This window comes from Vanessa tameamea, chromosome Z (genome assembly GCF_037043105.1).
Source record: "Vanessa tameamea isolate UH-Manoa-2023 chromosome Z, ilVanTame1 primary haplotype, whole genome shotgun sequence".
Taxonomy (NCBI): Eukaryota; Metazoa; Arthropoda; class Insecta; order Lepidoptera; family Nymphalidae; genus Vanessa; species Vanessa tameamea.
This window is the reverse complement of record NC_087341.1, coordinates 7,984,282-8,007,649: the sequence shown is the minus strand read 5'-3', so window position 1 is coordinate 8,007,649 and position 23,368 is coordinate 7,984,282. Positions and strand designations below refer to the sequence as shown.

The following is a 23,368-nucleotide window of genomic DNA, read 5'->3' as shown; positions in this document are numbered from 1 at the left end:
ATGATATGAACGATATAGTTAAACAATTGTTCGTTTACATTACCTATCAACAATAACTTGGTACCATCTGTTATCAGCAACGAACTTTTCGCTACCTATTCGAGCTGGTTCACGACCAGATTCGGCACTGTCACCGATATCCATTATCAAGTACGGATAACCATTTTGTACTCCCAACACCATAAAGTCATCCTAAAATTTTTTTTAATGATTATAATAGGTCAAAGTTAGATTATACATTTTATATAAGTATGTATATGAAAAATTATAACATACCGATTTAGTTCTTCTGAGCATGGTGTCTTTCGGGTTTCCTAAGTATAAAATGAATCCGTTGTTTTCTTTTGTTCGGAAGTACGCGGATACGTGCGTAGAAGTTGACATTTCATCTACAGTTTCGGGGAGACGAGGCTGAAGAGTCGATCGACGGTCGAAAGTAACACCCACTGGTATACGATTAGCTACAGTACGCGCCTGAAAAAAAACAGATATTTTATGTTTATTTATTATGTTATATAATACATGTTTCATAAACTTTATTGTTATGTAATTTATAATTTGCTTACTTGCTCAATAAGAGAACTAAGTTTCTGAAGTTTTTCATCAGCTTCTTGGCGACGGTTTTCAAGATTCAGTTGTTTCATTTTAACAGTCTGATAAGTGGTTGATATCATTGGATCCATTTCACCTATGTTATTTACTGCAAAATTAAGATAATTTTGTATTTAATTCTATTTAAAATGTGTACAGAAGATTAGATTGTGGTAACAATAATTATGGTCATAATGAATACTAACACAAGTTTTCAATGTTAGAAGTCATTTTCTGGGCATCGTCCGCCAATTTTGGTAAAGTCTGTGCCCATTCTTTGCTGGATGCTAAGTCGTTTCCAAGATTAGACATAATATCTATTGTTGATTTTACTGTTTCAGAAACTTTATCGGCTTTTTCTGTCTCTTTTTCAAGTGATGTTTGTGGGGCGCTTGGTAGTGATCTAAAATTATAATCAATAATAATAAACCATTCTTTTCACACTATGACTCAGATCAAGCTATCGTTAATAAATAAATAAATAAATAAATCGTTAACTTACAATAGTATGGCATTATTCTCATCATCAGCATAACCAAGTGTAGACGTTGCATTTTTTAATGCTATATCAGCTCGTGTCAGATTCGGTCGTAGTTTTTGTTCTACATTTGCTAGAGCTAAAGTAGCACGCTCCGAAAGAGCGAGGGATCGGTCCCGTGCTGGCGATACACGGTTATTAAGCAACGTATTCTGCAATAACATAATATAATTGTAATAAGACATTTCAATAAAAAGGGTTGCTGAAGCGTAATAAATGTATTGATTATAAAGTTATCTTGTAAATCAAAATACAACTTACAACATTAGATATGTTTGCGACTGCTGCTTCGGCTTCGTCGCTAGCCTTTTTAGCGTCCCCAATTTCTTGAACTATAGATGAATAAGCAGATGCTGCACTGTAGGCATCCTTAGTTCGGGTGTTATTATTTTCTCGTTCAGCTAACGCTCTCAAACTCTCAGCCTAAATATTTATAGGACATAAAATATCATCATAATTTATTCTAAACTCAAATATGATAAAATAATATGTTGATAATGACATTAATTCACTTACTCTATTTCTCAAATTGCTTGCATGGGCTAGTGCTTCATCGGTTAAATTGCTTAAATTCGGCAATGTTTCTGCAATAGTCATTAAACTTTTTTCCGTTTCTTCGTTAACGGCATTTATCTCATTTAGAACATTGACAGCATCTTTTGTAATAGCGTCTACTTTTGAAGTGAAAAATGTTGCGTTATTGATATCAATAGCAGCATCAATTAAATCTTTCATAGCGGCACCATTTAATTTGGTAACCGATGAAACTTTGTTTCCGAATTTAGACTTCCTGCATGCGAAAAATAACTTATTTAATCATCATATACTTTTATAAAACTTCACGAACATAAAACTCAATAAATCGCTCCCCTTACCTATTGTTTGTGTTCAGTTTTTCAGCTTCCGTAGCAGTATGTTGAGCAAAAGTAGTGTATTCGAGCATTTCATTGAGTTTCTTTTTCAATTCATGGGTATCGTTCATAATAGACTCGAATCTCTACAAGTTATTAATATGTTATTTATTGTAAAAAAATTTAACTGACATAAAAAAATCAATACCATTACCTTTATCTGTTGAATCACAGGTTGCACGAAAAGGTTCATTCTTTCTATTTGTTCGGTTGCATTTGTGTAAGCATTAAATGCTAGTTGTTCTTTGGGTTTCAAATCTTTTTCTTTAAAAATAATACCATTATTAGTAAAGTGTTATAGTACATATACATTTTGTATATAAAAAGATTTAATTAACAGTATCTTCTTACCAGCTATATCACTTTTAATTTGTCTAGCTTCTTGTAACGCGCTATCTACTTTAGGTTGCTGACTTAGCTCAAGACCTGTAGCAAGTTCCGAAACGTGAGCTACTATATCTTTAGCTTTTTGCCCATTTTCTCGCACTGAACCGAGGACTTCGTCTGCAGTACTAGTTAAATCTGCAGCTCTTACAATTTGCTTGTCACTATCGGTTGCTGCAAACTCAGCCTGTAATACATTATGCATACATTTTACTATATACAGTTTTATATTAGCGAATTAATGTGTTTATATTTAAAAAAAAAATTACCGATCGCAAAAGATTTTTAGCACTCGTTTCCAATCCTTTCACAGCCGCCGTAACTTCTTCTAGATCTACATTCTTTAATTCTGCTACTTTGGGTTTCAGTATTTCAGTTTGATTGGAAATATAGTTGAGTCTTTGAGTCGTAAAGAATGTATCTGCTTTATCCTTAAAACAAAAAAGTTATTTAAAAGATTATTCTATTGATATTAATTAAAAATGACAATATTTTGCAATGTTTACCTTAAAATCTAGAGTTTCGGTGCTCAATAAATCGTTTAGGTCCTGTACAGTAAAGATAAGGGCATCTGTGCAAGAATCACATTCTAGGCATCCTTCTTGTGGTATTAAAACCCATCTGTAATATAAATTTCGTTTTTATTCTAATTATTCTGTCGTAATAATGTGTATGTCTTTTAACAAGAAATTCAATATATTAAACCTTTCTGGACAGCGATCACATTTTTCACCAATCACTCCAGGAAGACATTCACACTGTCCTGTGGCGTTGCACATGAATCCAACTGAATACCCTTTGTTGCAATTACAGTCTGAAAGATAAAGACAAGATAGATTTAATACAGGATGCTTGAAAATAAATATTTATTCATTCATCTTCTTTTTTTTTACTAACGATCACATCCTTCCTTGGTGTAGTTCCAATATCCAGCAGCACATTGATCGCAGTGCTTTCCAGTCACTCCTTTTGCACATCTAAAACCAAATTAATTAAATATATACGGATAATAGTTATTAAGTTAAGACGACTACTAGGCTTAAAAATATTTTTGACAATACAAATTTTATGTATATAGAACTACGTGTTTGAGAAAATGAAAAAATATTTAAAACCATCGCGTGATTTGATATTTTATATAACAAGCACCTGCAATGTCCAGTATTATCGTCACACTGAGTGGACTCCGAAGCGATGCCGCAATCGCAAGGAGTACATCCTTGACCGCTGCTTAACCCGTAGTGGTTGGGAGCGCAGCGATCGCATTTCTCACCAATAACACCTGGCCGGCAGACGCATGTACCCGTTGCAGGATCACATCGTTCCATTCCGTATTCGTCACAGACGCAAGCTAAATTAAACATAAAAAATAAACTTAACATTATTTGGCCTAAAAATTATTAAAAAATTAAACGCTCTAGGATTACTTTTCTATTATACAAGATTTTCATAGTTCCTTTTTTAAAAGTGACTTCTATTAAGAATAAGTTCATGTCAATGTTCTTATTTTTTTTAGTTTGCTATATACGACTCATATGTAATATCGCTAAAATAATGTTTTTTTAAGCAGGTTACCTGTACAGTTCTTAGAGAAGATTGCGTCTCCGAAAAAGCCGGGTGCGCATAGGTTACAAGCAGCTCCAGCCGTATTGTTTACGCATTTAAGACAGTCACCAGTGATGCTGTCACAGGAGCCGGGGTCGTTCGTGTTTATATTCCCAGAGCAGTTGCAAGGCTTACAGTAGTCACCTAAATAAATGAACATGTTATAAAAAAAAAAATCTCAGGCGTACGTGATTTACAAATAAAAGTGTCTCCAAAGAGCAACTATTGAGTTCTTAACCAGATATTCTTAGCTGAACGTTAGTTTTATCCAACCATTTAATCAATATCAAATGGTTGGATATAATAATTGGTTATAAGAGCGTTGGTACTTAAATCTTTTTTATGTTATGAAATTAAAACAATTTTTCCATAATTTTACGGTCAATTTCCTTAAAACTTTTGATTTAATAAGTAAAAATATTTATCGAAATAAAAATATCGAGTTTAGATCAATTACCGATTTCTTCTGGTATGCCATAATAGCCGGCTGTGCAGTATTCACACCTGGCTCCATCGTATCCCGGTTTGCAAACGCAAGATATGAGTGATCCATTCCCACTAAGGTCGCAACCCACTGCAAAACTGTTTTAAAAACTTTTAGTTCGCAATAATTAATCTAAAATAAGTAAAAAGTTTTTATTCTTTAATTTTTTGTTCGTAAATTAGGTTAGCTCTTTATGACATCGAATAGTCATTTTAGTGATTTATTTATTTTTTCATTTAAATTCACACTGCTTTCTAAATAGACTTACTTGTTGGAAGCGTAGGGTATTGGACAAGCACAAATCAAACAATCTCTGGGGGTGCCGACCGTCGCATCGCCGTGGTATCCGAGAATACATTGTTCGCAATGATCACCCATTGTGTTATCAGTACATTCCTTGTGATATTTAAAACATACATTAATATATTACTTAAGTTTGACATAATTTAATAAAGCCTGCATTCAATAAGATAGCATATTTACCAAACAAATTCCAGTGTTAACATCACATTCTTTCGAGTGTCCGTTACATTGGCAAGGTACACAAAATCCGGCGTGAGGACCCGAACTGAGTCTGTAATAACCTTCAGCACATTGTTCACACGAAAGTCCTCTATAAGCCTTTGGACAATGACATTCCTCAACTGAAGAAGCTCTTCGGTCACCCTCTGCATATTCTTCGACCCCGACATCCAACGTTACTGCTATTAATCTAAAATGGTATTAAATATCTTATAGAAACAATTTTCATTGATCAATTTTTATTATTAGTCTAATATGTAATATGAACCCGACCTTGTCGTAACGGCTTCATGCCAATACGTAGCTCTTATATAAATGCTTGTGATGTTGACCAAAACATTCATAAGCTGATCTCTGGTAACTGCAGATCCGTCTAAATTATTGAATTCATCTTCTGATAACCTAACACTGTGTATCCAATTCTCGAGCGCTGGTGGCTGTTCAATGCTGTTATGAACGATGTATCCATTAGCTCCTCCAATGATAACGTCAGCTGCATCAATTGCATGGCCGCCCTCTTGAGTGGTATAAAAGATGGAGTAGGTAAGGTAACCCCCGTATGACGTAAGACGTTTTCCTAAAATGGTTGTAAAGTTTAGTTTTTTACGTAGAGATAAGTATTAACAAATACCTTTGTAATTGAGTAACACAGTGTAGAGGTAAATTGAAATTTGGGTGACGTTTTGATTATTAATAGTTTTTATAAAATAAATTTTGTAAATAAAAATATAAGCATACCTAAATAATAATCAGGTGCACCAAAGTACACGACTTTCTGCGCACCATCATCGTTGCTTGCTAGATCTGCTCCGATGACCGAATCGTTTAACACTGTAGGAGGCACAGTGATGGGGAAAATGTTTAATGTGCGATTAGCCTCAACATTAACAAGGTACCATTCGTTCATGCCGTTAATCTGTAAAATACACAATTCAATTAATTATCACGTAATTATTGTATTTGTCGAATATAATTAGGATAATATTCTTCGCACTTATTTCCGCGACGGCGGTCATGCTCATCTGATGACTTCGTGGTTCAGTTTTGTGTTAGAGGTACCTCACATAAATTATATTTTCTATACTTTTGTGTTCCGTTTTGAAGGGTGAGTGAGGCAGTGCAGTTATCAAGTGACATTTCGTCTTAGTCTCCAAGGTTATTCTGGTTCTATTCTTTTCGATGTCCAAAATATCGTTCTGGACATTGTTCAATGAAGAATACACTTTCATTAGGCGTTTTTATTTATAGAGTTTTATAGTAAAGATTTAGAGTAACAGGTTATATTAATTAACTATCCATAAAAGGGTTCTTTAAGTGACTGTGTGAAGTATAAATGTTGCACGATTTCTGAACTAAACCTTTCAACATCTTTGTGTTATACGACTTTTAATAATATTGATAGACAGAAGATAAACTATATTTACTCACCTCAGCCCAAGACAAGTATGAACTACTACATCTCGTCGTTTTGCCAAAGCAATGACACTTCGTACAACCGTCAGGATTGTCTGGTTGAAGATTGAAATATTCATCTTTGCAGACATTGCAAGCCTGTTAGGTGTAATTGAAATAAAATTAACGTTCACTTTAAATGAAACCACATTACATTTATAAATTGAGTTATATTTACCTGGCCTCTAACATGTTTTTTACAGTAGCACTGAGCTGTATTTTGGTCGCAAACATCGTCAGTGCTACCATCAAGGTCGCAAGTACATTGTAGACAGTCAGGAAAAGCGTAATGACCGGGAACGCAATGATCACAAACGCGACCTATGACATTTTCTTTACACCTGGAATAACATACATATTATAAACGACAATGTACTTTTTATCCGAATAGTGTGTAATAAAACTTTTTTAGTAAAACCGATCTTACAGACAGTTGCCACTATCAGCTTCACATTGCAACTCATTGTCAATCACTCCCAGTGGGTTACAGTTGCAGTCATCACAACCGCGTTGAACGTCAAAGTTGAACGTGTAGGGTTTGCAGCGATCGCAGTTCTCACCTTCCACGTTCTTTGGACATATACATTCCCCTAAAAACTAAAGATTTAGCAAATGTTTTTGTTAATAATAAATATTTACTAGTTTTTGATCAATTTTTACCATTTTCATCGCAAATTGCAGTTATTGGACAATGACAGGGTCTGCAATTAGGGAAGCCGTAGTATCCTGTTCGGCAGGCCGTACATGTTCTGCCGATAACATTTTCTTTGCACGGACACTGTCCTCCGAAGGTATTACATTCGAGTTCCGTAGATCCCATGAAATCGCAGAAGCAGCCTAACGCACCACTGTTATATTCAGAAGTGATGGAGAACATTGCGTCGCGACAGAAGCCTGTTAATAATTATGATTAACTTTATGAATAAACTCAAACAACTTTAAAAATATAAAGCATAAAGAAGTAAATTCACAATTACCGGTCTCATTAGAATTTATGTAGTAATGGTTGACAGCACATTTATCGATAAACTCCCGAGTGTAATCAACCCTATTAGCTTCGGTTAAGGCCGAGTCTACAAAGTCTGATTTTGCAACGACAAGTACGTAATCCAGCCACAGGCCTTTGCTAGTGTCTCCCTGTAAAAGAAAAAAATATACAACATTGACAAATATATATCTATGAATAAAATATTGTTTTCCAACAGATTAGCTTACACAAATTTAGTACCTTGAATACAATCGTGAAGTTTTCGTTCACGGCAAACTGTGTATTTCCGTCTGCCTGTGTTATCAAAGCTCTACAACCAGAATTTGAAGGGCAATGTTCGATTGGTATTGAGGTCTCGTACTGTTGACCATCAGCCGTTAGGTTAATGTTAATACTGCTTTCTGCAAAATAAATGGAGTAAATATAGTTATGACATTAAAATAATCATAACACAACATAAGTTACAAAAAATATGCTTACTTGGATGATTTGGTTGGTAATAGTGCACGACGAACATATAGTCTCCAGGTGAAGGTACCTTGGATTCTATTTTGATTGGTTCGAAGTCTGGGGCGAGGTATACAACTATCGTAGAGTTGTCAAGGATTGGTGGTCTTATGTCGCGATTTCCTCCAGTACCCGATTCTATTTCAACCTACAAAAATATAAGCTTGATTATGAAGATAAGTATAGTTACCCCGATTTTATTTTTCCATAATAAAGAGTTATCATTCTATACGTATGAATTATATCTTGGTTAGAGCGATTAAAAAGAATTATATTGAGTTTTCAATATATTTGTACTGCATGAAAAAACTTAAATATTAAAGTGTATATTTAATTTAGAAATTTGTACCTTCTTGGAGTCCACAGCGGTAGGGAATACAGCGGGAATGCAGCGTCCGTCTCGTCTTAAGCAATATGGACGCGGCGTGATGTAGTCCAAATGCCATTCAGATTCAGGAATTGCAATTATTGATTTTATACCAGCCAGTGTGCTTGTATCTCCCTATAAATAAATATATTTTTAATTGGAAAATATTATATTTTATACAAAGTTATAGGTTATATCATAATTCATCATTATATCAATATTGTTTTACTTACGTTGACATATACGATATTATTAGGATCCTGAACGTGGAAAGTGAAGATCTTTGACAAGTCATCGACGACTACTTGCCTGCAGGGTGCAGTATACGGACAGTCATTAAGATTAGCCAACGCGAATGATTCAGAGCTGTCTCCAGACTGAAATCTTATAACAACTACTCCTCTCGGAAACAGATTATAAATTCCACCTGAAGGGTCGGAGCTGGATTCACTTATTTTCAATGCCGTTCTATTGATCGGCGTGACGTATTCAATTACGAGAACATAAGATCCACTGGGATCTATTTTCATGTTGTATTCTAGTTCGTTTTGTTCGCTTTGATTGATTATTGGTATATCGTTTGGACCTGCGTTGTATTCTTTTAATTGCTGAAATTAAATAAGTTTTATTAGTCATTTTATAATATGTTTTTTTGTATAACGCAATTTTTAATCATCTAACCTCAGGATCGTTTATAAACTCGGTGACCGCTGATACCATTTCTGATACGTTTGTTGCAGGTCGTCCATCAACACTGGGATACGCGAAATGTCTGCACAAGTTCTTGTCACCGATAACACATGGTTTGTCTACTAGTTTTGTTAAAACCGTGGCCTCATAATAAGCTTCAGGTATGAGAACGAAGTAATCCTAAAATAAAAAATAATGTCTTATAAGCTGGTTATTAAGCAAGGCATTTTAGAGAAAGTAGAAAAGACCTTACAATCATAATCTCTTTAGTAGTTTTAATAGTGACAGTCCAGTTTCCAGCGTTCATGACGAAAGGCGCAGGCGCATTACCTTTTTCCACTAAAACTGTTATAAGTTGCGGTTGAATGGTTGGCCTCAAATACACGTTGAATCTACAAATAGTTTAATTGTGTTATGTATTTGAATTTTTTGTTAACATTACTTAAAAACATACTTAGTGGGCTTACCTTTGTTGCGTTTCGACTACACTCTCCGGTGTGATAACAATGGTTGCCGTGACTGGATCTCGAAGTGGATTTGCGTATTTCAACACCATACGATACAAAGAAGACTTTCCGATATGAACGACGTTGATAACTTCGTTCTAAATAAAACATTTTGTCATTAACTTATAACGTAGCTTCCCTTTCATTATATTCAAAGCATTATAGCAAATATGACCTGATGGGTTGTGGTTTATTTTATATGTTACATTATATAATGCCAAAACCGATTACATAAATATTATGAGCAATGTATATTTTACTTATAACGTAATGTGATCTAGTATACGAATTAAAAGAATAAATTGATAAGATAAAACAGTACCTGTAGCAGAGAAAATACAACATATCCTTTCCAAGAGTATCCAGGGAAGACGTCTTCAGAATTTCTATATCTGACAGGACCGGACTGCGTTAGTCCTTCCTCCACTTCGTACTGAAACTGGTGCAGGGTCGGGAAGTAGTGAGCAGGGATCGGGCGGTCGCAGCGCCGACCCTCCACGCGTGAGTGACAACGGCACTGGCCGGTGCCTTTGTCACAGTTGTTGTCTATCGAACCGCCGATATCGCAATCGCAGGCTGGAACAAGAAACATATGATTAGCTTAAGTGATTTAAAATTCTGAGCCCTTAGGTACCCCTCCCCTAGTTTCTGATTATTTTAAGATATTTTAAAATGATCTCCGAAGGAATTAGTTCAGAAATTTCAAGAATTAGTGAATTATCATCTAGAAGTATACATAAGGTAATGCGTGATTGATAATAACACTTAATTAAATATACAAACACAACTATATAAGGTTGGGTACCAATACACTTGACCAACAGAAGTTATTTATTACCTGTGCATCCAAATTGATTGTATGTCTCTAAATTGTAAAAACCGTCTTGGCACTGGTTGCACTGTTTTTCGCCAACGTGCATTTTACACGTGCACTGTCCGTCACGGGTGTTACAAGCACCGAGACCGCCGAGGGTGCCGGCAAGGTTGCAGCTACATTCTGTATAATTAAACAATATATCAATTAATTATATAAGGCTAAGAACGTTAAAAGAAAAAGTTTAGCTGGACTTTCAACAAACCTTGACATCCTTGTGGGTTGTAATCTTGTAGATTCCAGAAAAGTGGTTTGCAGTCATTACAAATCCTGCCTTGGACACGAGCCTTACATTGACAAAGTTCTCCAGCTGGTACGGATCCACAACCTTATAATATAAACACAATTTTTAATATCGCAATATATAAGTCACATTTAAAAATATTTGAATGTTAACATTTAGTACATACCAGCAAAAGAAGCCACAACACCCCTCGGATCACAGTTGCACTCTTCACAGGCTGGGTAGTTATAGAACTGTTCTCTGCACTTATCACAGTTAACTCCATCGAAGTTAGGTTTGCAGTGGCATTGGCCATTGTCGTCACACGTTGAACCGATGGTACCAGATTCGTCACAGTTGCAGGCTAAAATATATGAAAAAGAGTCAAATCTCATATAGAGTTCTCTAAATCTCAAGTGTTTAGGGAATCACGTAACCAAAGACCGCGATTTCATATTTGAACAAGAATTATTAAGTTAACGTGGATTTCATTTGTATAAAGCAAATATTACCTATACAATAAGATAGAAATATTTATATCAAAACTTTGTCAATACTTACGTAAACATTCTGGGAATTTGTAGTATCCTGGTGAGCATTGATCGCATTGCTTGCCACCGAAGTTAACAAGACAATTGCATTTTCCGTCAGCGGAGCAACTGGTTGAAGTCGAACCCGTGGGAGAGCAGTTGCAAGGTACACATGATCTTTCTCGACCTCGGACTTCCATGTAGTATCTATACACAGATATCGTTATAATAGACTTTCAGAGGGGATGTCTCGACTGCGTGCATGTAAAATTTAATGAAAATATATTACTTTTCATTATTATAACCAATCAAAGATAGATACGTGCTATGGTAATTCCTTTAAAGTATTCGTATGTTTGAGACACTACACTTTTAGGTATGTAATGGTACACCATAGTGTTCATAATCACGTCAAAGTCAAAAAACTAGATTCCATATTAAAAAGATTTAATCTGTTTTCTCTTGATATGTGTATACGTAAACTAATTAGAACAAATATATTTTTTACCCTGCGATACATTGATCACATCGCGGGCCCCCAAATCCTGGTTTGCAAATGCATTGTCCATTGACATCGTCGCAGATGTTAGGTTGTGTACCACTGGTGTCGCAATTACAATCTGAAAAACATTCGATACAGAGGACCTGTGTTCAAATCTCGGATCAGCCAAAAATTTTATTGGGAATTAATATTTAGTCAGAAAGTATTCAAAAGAGAAAGCAAAAGAGCGCATCTGACCTTTTTTTGGTCACGTTGGATTTGTTTTCCCATAGAATTAGTTGGAACTTGGAAGTGTGTAGAAAACACGTAAATCCCTTGGTCCTCCGCTTAGAGTCTTTCCGGTCGTGTCGGATTTGCCGTACCATCAGATTATGAGAGTGATTGAATCGAAAGTACCCCTCGAAAGTATCTTTGCGCACACACTTCTGAATTTATTGAATATGACTATAATGTGTCCTGTGTGGTGTGGGTGGTCTCCCTTGAGATTTTCCGTCGTGGCCTGACCGATCACAGGAGTGGAATACGTATAAACCAATAGCCAATTAGTTCAGGACAAAACCAACGACTTCTACATCACATGAGTAAGTTTAATAATATATTATACTTACGTTTGCACGTTGGATAGTTGTAATATCCGGCCTCGCATTGATTGCAAGTTCTTCCGCTATATTTGCTTTTGCATGTACAATTGCCGCTATTTTTATCACACACTTGTGATACTGAACCGACGGAATTACATTCGCAGTCTAAAATAAATGTTATAAATTAATTTTCTTTAAGGGCATTCTGAAGAGAATATGATGCCATTTTTATACGATCGCTAAATGTTATCAGAAATAAATAAACAAAATTGAATTTTGAATAAAATTATTATTATTAGGAAGATCATTAGTTCAAAAATATGTATAAGGGTAAAATGACTGAATCGAAATCCATTAACACGTCTCAGACAAAAACACTATCGGTATTATTTTATTGGGCACTTTATTTTTGATATTTTTAAACAATATCTTACTTACTATTATCTCAAGTGATTTTAATTAATATTAAGTACAGCTAACTACTAGCTTCTCGAATCAGATGAGTTTCCATGTAGGAAAGTTGAAATTCTGGGCTTAATTCTTCTAAAACATGCATGTACTATACATAAACCTTCATCTTGTATCACTTTCTTTATTAATAAAAACGTCAATAAAATCCTTTGCGTATCTTAAAGTATCTAAGCGTACAAACGAAGGGAAGTGACTTTTGAGATGAATGATTAACATAACGGTATTATGTTCATATTATGAAGAGATTCTATTCCATATTGAAAATAAATTACAGTTACTCACTTTTACATTCCGGCGAGTAATAGCCATCAGCGCAGATCTCACATGATTTTCCTGCATAATTGTATTTACAGGGACACTGGTGAAGAAAATACAAACACACGTAATTAATTTATATAAGTAAAATCAATTTGAATGCGTAACATCAAACGATTATAAGTTCAATTTATTAATGGTCCGGATTTGACATTACTTTATGTTTAGTTGTTTGAAGACTAACTTCATGAGAAGTTAGTGAAACAAAATTGTTTAATTAACTAACCTTTATTATATTATTATCATAGATAATGAAATATATCCTATGTACGACATATTTTCAATATATTATATTGTAGAGATAGACGGACAATGAACGTTTGTTTTTATTTAAGATTTTAGTTTTAAAATTTAATCCTACTTTTTTTGTGTACTAAATAAATAAATTATATTCAATAGCTAAAATTTTCGATATGTACTAAGGATTTGGTTTTATCGTTTAGTATAAATACTAAACCATATACGTAATAGAATTATAATCAATGTTATAAGATCAAGGTGTGTTCTTTGTAATTGACTTGACTAAATTTGGTATGAGGTATAAACACATACTGAGGCATACGCACACTAGCATAAAGCTGCCTAAACGCTCTTAAACGGTCAAAGATATTGTCTGAAAATAATATGATTTAGAAAATAAGTATGCTCACCATTCCATCAGTTGGAGTGCAGTGTTGCCCTTCTGTACCGTTTAGATTGCAAGTGCAGGGCTTACAGTCAGGATAGTCGAAATAGCCATATGAGCAGGAGTCGCAATTTGGTGGGTTGAACTCACGTCTACATTCACACCGACCAGTCTCTTCTTCACAATTACCCGTTGAGTAGTGGAGGTTACAATTGCAGGCTGATATTAAAAAAAAAAAAACATTTTTTTATTACAACTTTTGAGCAACATGTATGAATTTCTCTCTCAATATTTAAAAAAAAAATACTTACGTTGACAGACATCTAGTTCATCCCAGTGCTTGCCATAAGGCCTGTAGAATGTTGCTTGGCACTTGTTACAGTTAATACCTTCGGTATTATGTTGGCAGTTCTTACAAACGCCTCCACCCTCATAATTTCCATGAATGTCAAGAGACAGACCTTTCGCATCAACGTCCGCATCGTATTCACACTCCGTAGTATGATTATGGCAGTTACATGCTAAAAAACAAGTGAATTTAATTATTTCATTATTATTATTTATTGATGATTGGTATTCCTTATAAAAACATACGTTCGCAGGCGAATCTGTCCCAGTTTTGGGATATTCTCCACTTCTTCTGTTCGAATCCTGAACAGCAAGCAGCACATTGAGGTCCACATGTATTGTGTTGGCAACGACACACCAAAATGGTGGTATCACTTTCAGGGTCTGCTGGGTCACATGTGTCTGCATGACCGTTACACATGCAGCGACCACCGATACTTATATCTTTAATACTGTAGAAATACTGTTGGACAAATAAAATATATACATGTATTCGTGACTTCCGTAAAATTACATGTTCTGTACATATCAATTGTATTAAAAAAAAAAGAATGTAGAATGTTGAAAGAATTCAAGTCGTTAATGTCTGTAAAACCTTATTTACATCGAGCGAAGTAGGCACGTTACTTATATCTAATATTCAAATGTGTTGAGAAGTTTATAAAATTTTGCCACTTTACAATTATTTATAATATCGAAAGTGTTTATTAAACACGAATGCCAATAGATATGACGTAATTCATACATATTTGTAATATAATTAAGACATACATGGTGACGGAATATTTACATTGATGTGTATAATGAGTTTTAAGTACAATGTTACGAGGGCGTCGCGAAACGTTTCGGTAGTCTTTCTGCGATGAAGAGGCTGTATTCATTGTTATAGTCTAACGTCCACAATGTTATTAACACATCAATGTGTTACCTTATTTTTTATTAGAGGACTTGTGTTTGTGGCTACAGTTGTAGTATGGTTAAGGTATTTTCTAAGATCGTCTTTACTTTATATTTAACAGTTGTTATCAATTACCAATAGATCATTACCTCATAAATCAGAGATCATAATTTAAAGCCATTCAGCTTGTTGACAATAATATAAGAAACATAAAATTATAAACTTCGCAATGATGGTTACTATCAGACAATAAGAAAAATCTTTTACTTATTATTATACAAGAACTCTACAAAATGTACAACGTTTATTTTAAACTACCCTTACCGTAGTAGCCTATAACCATAGATTGTATATGACAATACTTTATTCCAACCACAAGAGGGCAAAAGCCTTTTTTCATTGAATTGAAGCGACATCATTGGTCGAGAGCTTGAATAATCTATGATATTCATTATGGTAAAAATATGGCGTTGCAACGTCGTCGTAACTATAATTTGAACTTTGGAGGTAAAATTAAAGTGGATATAAGTAGTAGTAGTATGGAATAGTGTTGTGACATAAATTAAGAAACATTATCGATATTCGTTAGTGGAATAAATTGTTACATACAACGGGTACATCTAACGGTTTATTTTAATTCGTTCTTCGATTGGAATAGACTATATGTGTATTGTTTTGATTCTTACCCGTCTCGTAACTGTGGGATCCTGTCTTGCCACCGACATGAGATGGCCGAGTAAATTTTTTGTCCGTAGCAAACGTAATCTGACATTGGTTGCTCTTGTCCATTCTTGTAGCACCGATGAATTAAAATACTTATTTGCCGATGGGCGGTAGTTCAACAGTGAAATAGGTATCTAAATAAATATTCATTAGTTCATTAGTTTTAATAATAATCTTTAAGACACATACCATAAAATATAAATCAACTGACTATGAATATGACTTACTTCTCCTCCTTCTAAAGGTACTATTTTAGAATATTCCGTACTGCATATGACAGAATCGTCTTTTGTAATGGGTTGAAGACTTTCTTTTTCAAAATATCTTTCACAGTCTCTACAAAAACAAATATAAATATAATATACACTTATATTTACAATATTAAAAAACCTTTTTCTTTTGTTTTTGATATTTTCATTCAATGAACTTTTTAAGAATTATGGTGTTACTGGTGATTATTGGTGATACTTACTGTGGAGAATCAGAAAAGTACTGCCACGGTTTGAACGTTTTTCCATAATCGGTAGATTTTTCAAGTGACCATACACCAGGTCGAGGAGAGTTACCCATACGCACGAATACATAAGCCACGTGAAATTCCTAGAAAAATGAAGTATGTTATTTATAAAATAATTCAATGATTTGTTGAAAAAAAAAGGTTAGAGTAAATTTCTAGTCTTCGAAGATATTTTAAATTTTTAGACCAAAAAAGCTATATGTTTAAGCTTGACAGCTAACAGGAGATTGATAGGTACTTAGTGAATGATTATTAATTAATGATCATTTTCCCTAAGAAAATGTTACTTAAGTTACTACAGAAAAAAAAACGCAAATAAGCATTTAATCAATCACATTTTACATGATTGTAGTTGTATCATTGTCATCGCTCTATCATTATAATTACTTTTATTATGAAATCATCAATGTGCCTATTCTTCTTTTGGCCTATTTTGTTGTATGATACATTAACGTCATGACCTCGCCCTTTCGTCATAGTTTCACGAATATTTTTTTATTATCTGTGCCTGCTATCAACACCCACTCTGTCCTGTGGCCTGTGGATATCATTTAGCGACAAGCTTTGACGTATTATTATTTTAAATAAATCGGTTCTTTAAATATTCAGAATATTAATTTATATTGTCTAATAGAACTTATTATATTTACCGTTTTTATAACAAAAAATATTATTCACTTATTGTACTTATTGTACTACTATAAAATTAAGACAAATAACAGTTTATTGTTATAGATTGTATTGTATAAATAAAAAATAAAAAATACTAGTTTAACACATTTATCATTTTGGGTTCGTTACTGTTTCTTAAAGGTCACTTAATTTGGGCATTAAATAATAATTAGCCTCGTCGTTGTCACCGGTTGTTGTTTGCAATTTAAATAAAATTAATAATAAAAATAATTCGATGTTGTAGGTATTGATTTTTTAATGTATACTAAAAAAAGAATATTTAGTTTCATTCAATGTTGTTTACACCTTTAAAGAGGTATCACTTTGTATGTTACCCAAGTCAGATATTAATTTTAAGTGCTTAGTGATAAGTTGATGGTGTAACTTTTCCAATAAATAAATAAAAAAATAAAATAGTGTTTACTACACTAGTAGTTTTTTTATAAATCGTATAACCTTATTTTATTTCGCAATGGCGGACAGGCAATTAAATTATTTTGATAAGGTATAAATATGATAAAATAAATAATTTATAATACAGTTTAAATATATATGGCAAGTATTCTTTTCATAATAAATTCTCATTTTATAATTATTATTCAATAAACAACGCTTACAACTAACAATTTAGCAAATGTTTATATTCGCAATGTTATAATAGCAATAATAATAATAAGTTATCTTGCGAAGGTAAGCATATACAAGAGCAACTTGCATTTCGCCGAGCTGTTAATGTATCAGTTTACATAATTAGTATTACCTACTACCTATTACAAACACTCGGTGAATGAGTTATGTTTTCGTGGTTAATCTAAAACAATTATTTGTTTTCTGATTTCGAAGACTTTCGTAAAATGTACATACATTTTAATTATGTTTTATTTTTTGTGAGTAGAATGTGTAAATGTCATATCGCTTTGCTTTTTTAAAACTAAATATCAATGATATAAATTCAACAGCCTAAAAAATATTTAAATAATATATTCTATGCATTAATACACGTTAATTATAATACAATAATTGAGTTCGCATTGCACTTGAAATCTGAATAAAAAATCAATACCATTTGTTTTATTATTATTCGTCGTCTTATATCATTTGTCACGTATCTAAAATTATTTAATGTCCTCTTGCGTGATTCCAGTAAGGTACAGCGATCAGGTCAATGCACTTTCGGTAACATAATAGTACTATTTCGGGAACTAGGATATGGAGTCCCGACTGAACGCGAAAATGTGGCCAGAGAATTCAGCTTAAGATAATATTTTTGTTTAAATTACATTGTATAAGTTTAAAATATTAAATTTGATTCTAACCTAAAAAATGTTTAATTTAAGCATTTTTGTAAGTGAAAACATGTTTCTTTTTTTAATTGATATGTACAGTCTTAAAGATAAATTAAATTATTTGTTTCAAAATACATTAATTTTATTTGATTAAGATGAATTAATTTATTAGGCCGTAACTAATATTATATATTAAATAATAATATGACAACGGTGCTTTATTATTAAACTTCTTATTAAAAATAATCTAAGATTTTGTTGAAAAGGATTTCCGATTTTCCAACATACCCGTAATGTATAATAGTATATTAATTAATTTTTATAAGTACATATATCGTTTTAGTTTTTGATATGAATTGAATATGTAGAGAAAAATGTATAAGTTTGTTTTTAGTTTATTTTTCAAAGTAACAGCTATAAATGATACTGCATGGTTGAGACCTCCTTTGATTTTTAACATAGGCGGTATCTCCGCCTTTGGAGTTTTTCCTCCACGTTGGTCCAATGACAGTTGTGGATCATGTTAGCAAGATTTTTATCCGACCCTAAAAGTTTACTTACCGATATATACTAGAGTAGATAAGAGTATAATAACTAAAAGTGATTTACCTGACCGAGATCGATGGTCAAGTTGATTTCATTGTACTTCATGCCTCTAGACAGAGGCGGACTCTGCCACCAAGTCTCCATACCATCGACGGCAAATTCTGGCGGGTGCTTCTTCGCTTCATTTGTACTATCGCAGAAATCGCAGACCTGTTAATGTTGGTTTAAATTTATTAATTTGTACTATCAATTAGCAGTCACTATTTGATCACCGAAAACTCATCACAGTAAGCAATAGTAAAGTGGTCTTTAATTATTTTTTTTAATTATATAATTGTCTAAATTGCGACCTGAATTGCACGCAAAATTTTTACGTCGCAAGAAAAATGTTGTTATTTATTCTTTTATTATGAGAAGTATTATCAAATTATCAGTTATCCTAGTCTTGCAACAAGCAGTTACCTCAAAATTTATCAAGCCCGCTTATAAAATCATAATATTATATGCAACTTTTATTTTAAAAAGACACTTAGACCAATTTATTCATGTTACAAATAATTAAATATATGTAGATCGTTGTTTTCTTTTAAATATAAAAGAAAAAAACGGTTTCCAAATATAACAAAGCTATAATAGTTTCATAGGCATTTTATTCGAAACAGCGCCAAGCTGAAATATTTCTTCAACGATGTTTATAACTTTAGTTACTTACACTCAGCTGCCACATAAACATTCCTTTTTATTCATTTATAAGTAATTAAAGTTAATTTAAATTATGCTGTAGTATAATCCGACCATATTATCATAACTCTAATATTCAAATTATAAGTAGGTAAGTGCTTCTACTGTAGTTTTTTAATTGTTATTATATTAATTTGTTATTGATCTAAAATATCAGTATGTCTTATAAAAACTTATAAGTTATTGTAAATATAACTTTCAAATTTTTTTTGTATTAAAATACGTTGAATACTATTTCTAGCAATAGACTTATACTGTACTAAACATTTTGAACGTCTGTGTGTAATAAAACTGTCGTAGAACCATGAATAATATGAAATGATATGAAGATTATGTTCCTAGTGAGATTGAATTTAAAAAAGCAACTGCAATAAACGTATAATATTACATCATCAATGAAACTCGTAACAGCAAAAGGTTCATGTAAAACACCCAATAAATCTGTCCATTCATAAATAATTCTTTTTTCAAAACATGCAAAGAGCCGACAAAAACACATTCAATTTTGGAATTCATTGTGCACAGTGTCCAACAGAAACAAAAGAACGCTCTGGAACTTAGATGCGCATACGCATTTGGCTACCACATGTCCATAAAAACGGTACGAGACGAGCCGATGCCTGTCGAAATTATACGAGAAGTCGTCGAATGGCTCTAAATTACAGCCTTAAGAACAATTTGTCGCTTCGAGAACTTAAGATCATGTGACTTCATTCATTTAATTCTTTCTCTTCTTGTCCAGGAAGCGGGTAAGTTATGAATGAATCTAAGTACAAAAGTTAAGGGCTTTTGCTTTGCTTACATACATAATTTTGTTATGAAATATTTTGAAAAAAACTGAGCTCTACTTAATATAAAAGGAGTTCTTTTGTACTAAATATGGTAAAATTAACTATAAAATGTATTATAGGACACGCAGAGCAATACATATTTACATTAGAGAGACACAGAGTTTGTTTAATTGAAAGGACTAATTTTAGAATGAAAATATATGAAATGATGTTTTTTGCACTATACTTTTTGAATTAGCCCAATTACAAGTACATTTGTGAATTGTGACTATATAGAACCAAGCGGGCGGAGCAGTAACATATAATGCAGCAATAATCTTGCGGAGCAGCTAGTATTCTCATAAAATTTGTGAAATAATTACAAAATACCGGACGTACGACAGCGTCTTTGATAAGACAAGACTAATGACCTACACGGTATGCTTAAAATAATCTCGTGACCTACGAACCTGGTATCATATATATCTTGTGGCGATGAATGAACCAAATACCATTAATATATGTAGAGCAACGTATAAAAGCTTACGCGTGACTGAAAATTATATTATTGAAAAAAACATTTAAAGAAATAATTATATTTCTGCAGTGTTTTAATACTAAAAGAGAAAATGTACATAAACTATATTAGTATTTAATATTAATAGTAAAAGTATTATATATTATTATATATCTAGTTTCAATATAAACCAAAGTTGTAAATTCTGTTATATATACCGAAATAAAACCATACAATATTTTTATTTCGGTATATATTTGTTGGTTCAATACAGAAATATGGTAGTAATTATCGCAGGATGGTGGGCCAACAGGACGCATGATAAGTTATCGCGTCTACTTTTATCTTAGGTAGTCAGACTCCCGATGTAATGTAAACTACCACTACATAATATGCTCTATTTTTGAGAATAAGGCATAAATTGTGCGTTACTTAAACAGTGAAGTAAAAATCTCACTCTAAAATTGTATTTAATGTTAACCATTCCTAAAAGTTATTATGTTATTGTGTGTAACTTTTTATATTTTATTTTTAAACATAGATGTAAATATTCCAAAAAAAAAAATTAATGTGACGTAAAGACAGGTTAAAATTTATAATGCGGTTTTATTTTATATACACGAATTAATATTATACAAACAATATAATTAAATTCGTCTACACAAACAATAAACTTAGAAGATGGATACAGGTTTTGAGTGAATGATCTGTATGTATCACTCGGTATGGTTTAAAATGGTTATTTTTTATATTATAAATATTATGTTGTTCTTACACTTGTTTAATCTTAAATATAATACATATCACTTATTTTAAGGTAAATGTAGTATTCCAGCTGTTATTAAATAGTAAGAGTTGTCAATAAGAAATAACTTGACAACGTAAATATGCAGTAAATATATAAGCCAATGTAATAATTTAATCAAGCCTAATAAAAAATTGGCTATTATTAATTTGTAACATTTTCAAAGTAGAACTTTTGAATATGTTCGAAATTTAAAACATATACGTATTTGTTTAGAAAAAAAAAGAAAACAATCACCTGTCCTTGGATGACACGTTCATCGTGATCAGCATTGGCGCCAACTAATTTGCAGTATAGCTCAGGTCCCTCGTCACCACATGTCGCAGTAGCAGTAATCTTCTTACCAAGCGCCAAGTTAAAGTATGGGGGTGTTAAAATTTCTGCGCGCGCGATGCTTGTGTATAATAAAAGGAGCGCGACAACACGCGCCATGTTGCGCGTGCGCCGTTCCGTCGCAGAATGAAGTTGAATCCGAGATAGTACGGAGCGGCTCCGGGAAGGGTGGCAGTGATTATTTTTTTAGTCGAATTCAAAGAAAGATACACGCGCTGCACTGCCCTCCGGCGGCGACCTGTTTGTATGGGCACGCATTTAACTCGTCATCCGCATCCCTCTTTTTTCCTGTTCATAATTTTGCAATTTATTAGTTAAGTTATATTTTAATCTCATAAAATATTTATTAAAATAATCCTTAACTGTGCACTGATCTGTTTGTTATAAAATTTCGTGCATGTAATAGTAAAACAAAATAGCTGTATAGACAATTTTTGCGTATACTGTTGCTATTGTTACAATATTTTTGTCTGCACACACAAACGTGATAATGAACATATAAAGAAATAGCTCGACTAAAAGGAGTTAATGATGCGTGCGGACTAGAGACGCAGCCATTTTCTACTTTATCAAGTAAAAGTTCTAATTTAACGAAACGTTTCGAAGCAAAATTATTTCCTTTGGTCGGCTTGCTAGTCCTACAGCCCCGTTCGTCGTACTCGATCCCCACGTCCAGAAACCTCTTAAAGCATCCACCTCTGAACCAAGGTCCATAAAATGTATTTTTTATTTGTTTTTCTTCTGCACTTTTAATACATTTAACTTTAAGGCGGTGTTTTCCTGTTCTATCTGTGTAATCCTTGCTTGATAACATTTTGTAACAGTATGGAGTCGGAATTTTTGTTTCGTTAAGACCACATCTGTAACACCAGGACTTCGACGATTTCGTTTTAGCAGGTCTTCTTAGATTAGATTTCGTAAGATTATAATTAATCTTCAGAATTGATGAAATTGTTGAAGTTCTTAGCGGTTTAATTTTGTATGTTGTTACAATAGCGAAGCTTTTGTTTTCCTGGGATGTATTTTGAGAAATTGTTCTAAGTGGAAATGAAAAATATTCAACGTTTTCTTGTGTTCGTGTAACCGTTGACGCGTTTCCTGCCAATAACAATATCAACGTTTAAATTATTTATTTCATTTTATTAATGTTATTCGATTTATTTAAAATGAAAAATATGATTAAATAATATTACTAATAAAAATACAAAATAATATAACTTACCAAATAAAACTGGTAAAGTTTTGCTGGGAAAATAAGTTGACCAGGTTTTTCGTCGTTGGACAGTTGTAGTAGATAAAAAATAATAAATAGTAGGTCTATATAAGAAATAATTAGAAGTATTATTTATTTCATTATTATAATGTCCAAATGTTGTTTTTAATGTATTGTCGTGTATTTTGTTCGTGGTATTAAAATGATATTTTGTTACCGTATCTGGATTGAGACTGTTATGTATAATATTTGTATATTCAAAATCATATAAATCATCAGTAAATGCGTATGTACTGGTATGCTCTGGTAAATATTCGTAACGGTTTTTTAATC

General features: G+C 32.8%; 1 protein-coding gene across 1 annotated transcript in view; it reads right to left on the bottom strand.

Moving 5' to 3' along the window:
- Positions 1 to 21,961, bottom strand: part of LOC113400672 (laminin subunit alpha) — a 28,215-nt gene extending 6,254 nt beyond the window's left edge. Inside the window, exons 1-49 of the mRNA XM_026640322.2 lie at positions 21,727 to 21,961; positions 18,720 to 18,866; positions 16,108 to 16,235; positions 15,863 to 15,971; positions 15,599 to 15,769; positions 14,261 to 14,477; positions 13,978 to 14,187; positions 13,692 to 13,885; positions 13,009 to 13,084; positions 12,283 to 12,420; positions 11,681 to 11,792; positions 11,204 to 11,379; positions 10,830 to 11,006; positions 10,625 to 10,747; positions 10,384 to 10,542; positions 9,868 to 10,121; positions 9,507 to 9,643; positions 9,293 to 9,431; positions 9,031 to 9,219; positions 8,583 to 8,957; positions 8,332 to 8,484; positions 7,956 to 8,130; positions 7,716 to 7,876; positions 7,465 to 7,624; positions 7,148 to 7,381; positions 6,915 to 7,077; positions 6,666 to 6,828; positions 6,464 to 6,586; positions 5,774 to 5,951; positions 5,309 to 5,612; positions 4,997 to 5,225; positions 4,782 to 4,909; positions 4,487 to 4,611; positions 4,000 to 4,173; positions 3,574 to 3,775; positions 3,322 to 3,401; positions 3,130 to 3,238; positions 2,931 to 3,045; positions 2,694 to 2,855; positions 2,392 to 2,611; positions 2,195 to 2,304; positions 2,005 to 2,126; positions 1,646 to 1,919; positions 1,391 to 1,552; positions 1,094 to 1,281; positions 798 to 994; positions 567 to 700; positions 277 to 474; positions 44 to 192 (exon numbers count right to left, since the gene is read on the bottom strand). Of these exons, the coding sequence (XP_026496107.1) occupies positions 44 to 192; positions 277 to 474; positions 567 to 700; positions 798 to 994; positions 1,094 to 1,281; positions 1,391 to 1,552; positions 1,646 to 1,919; positions 2,005 to 2,126; positions 2,195 to 2,304; positions 2,392 to 2,611; positions 2,694 to 2,855; positions 2,931 to 3,045; positions 3,130 to 3,238; positions 3,322 to 3,401; positions 3,574 to 3,775; positions 4,000 to 4,173; positions 4,487 to 4,611; positions 4,782 to 4,909; positions 4,997 to 5,225; positions 5,309 to 5,612; positions 5,774 to 5,951; positions 6,464 to 6,586; positions 6,666 to 6,828; positions 6,915 to 7,077; positions 7,148 to 7,381; positions 7,465 to 7,624; positions 7,716 to 7,876; positions 7,956 to 8,130; positions 8,332 to 8,484; positions 8,583 to 8,957; positions 9,031 to 9,219; positions 9,293 to 9,431; positions 9,507 to 9,643; positions 9,868 to 10,121; positions 10,384 to 10,542; positions 10,625 to 10,747; positions 10,830 to 11,006; positions 11,204 to 11,379; positions 11,681 to 11,792; positions 12,283 to 12,420; positions 13,009 to 13,084; positions 13,692 to 13,885; positions 13,978 to 14,187; positions 14,261 to 14,477; positions 15,599 to 15,769; positions 15,863 to 15,971; positions 16,108 to 16,235; positions 18,720 to 18,866; positions 21,727 to 21,921 (8,318 nt within the window). The 5' untranslated portion in view covers positions 21,922 to 21,961. The remainder of the gene's footprint in view (positions 1 to 43; positions 193 to 276; positions 475 to 566; positions 701 to 797; positions 995 to 1,093; positions 1,282 to 1,390; positions 1,553 to 1,645; positions 1,920 to 2,004; positions 2,127 to 2,194; positions 2,305 to 2,391; positions 2,612 to 2,693; positions 2,856 to 2,930; positions 3,046 to 3,129; positions 3,239 to 3,321; positions 3,402 to 3,573; positions 3,776 to 3,999; positions 4,174 to 4,486; positions 4,612 to 4,781; positions 4,910 to 4,996; positions 5,226 to 5,308; positions 5,613 to 5,773; positions 5,952 to 6,463; positions 6,587 to 6,665; positions 6,829 to 6,914; positions 7,078 to 7,147; positions 7,382 to 7,464; positions 7,625 to 7,715; positions 7,877 to 7,955; positions 8,131 to 8,331; positions 8,485 to 8,582; positions 8,958 to 9,030; positions 9,220 to 9,292; positions 9,432 to 9,506; positions 9,644 to 9,867; positions 10,122 to 10,383; positions 10,543 to 10,624; positions 10,748 to 10,829; positions 11,007 to 11,203; positions 11,380 to 11,680; positions 11,793 to 12,282; positions 12,421 to 13,008; positions 13,085 to 13,691; positions 13,886 to 13,977; positions 14,188 to 14,260; positions 14,478 to 15,598; positions 15,770 to 15,862; positions 15,972 to 16,107; positions 16,236 to 18,719; positions 18,867 to 21,726) is intronic.
- Positions 21,962 to 23,368: the final 1,407 nt, after the last annotated feature.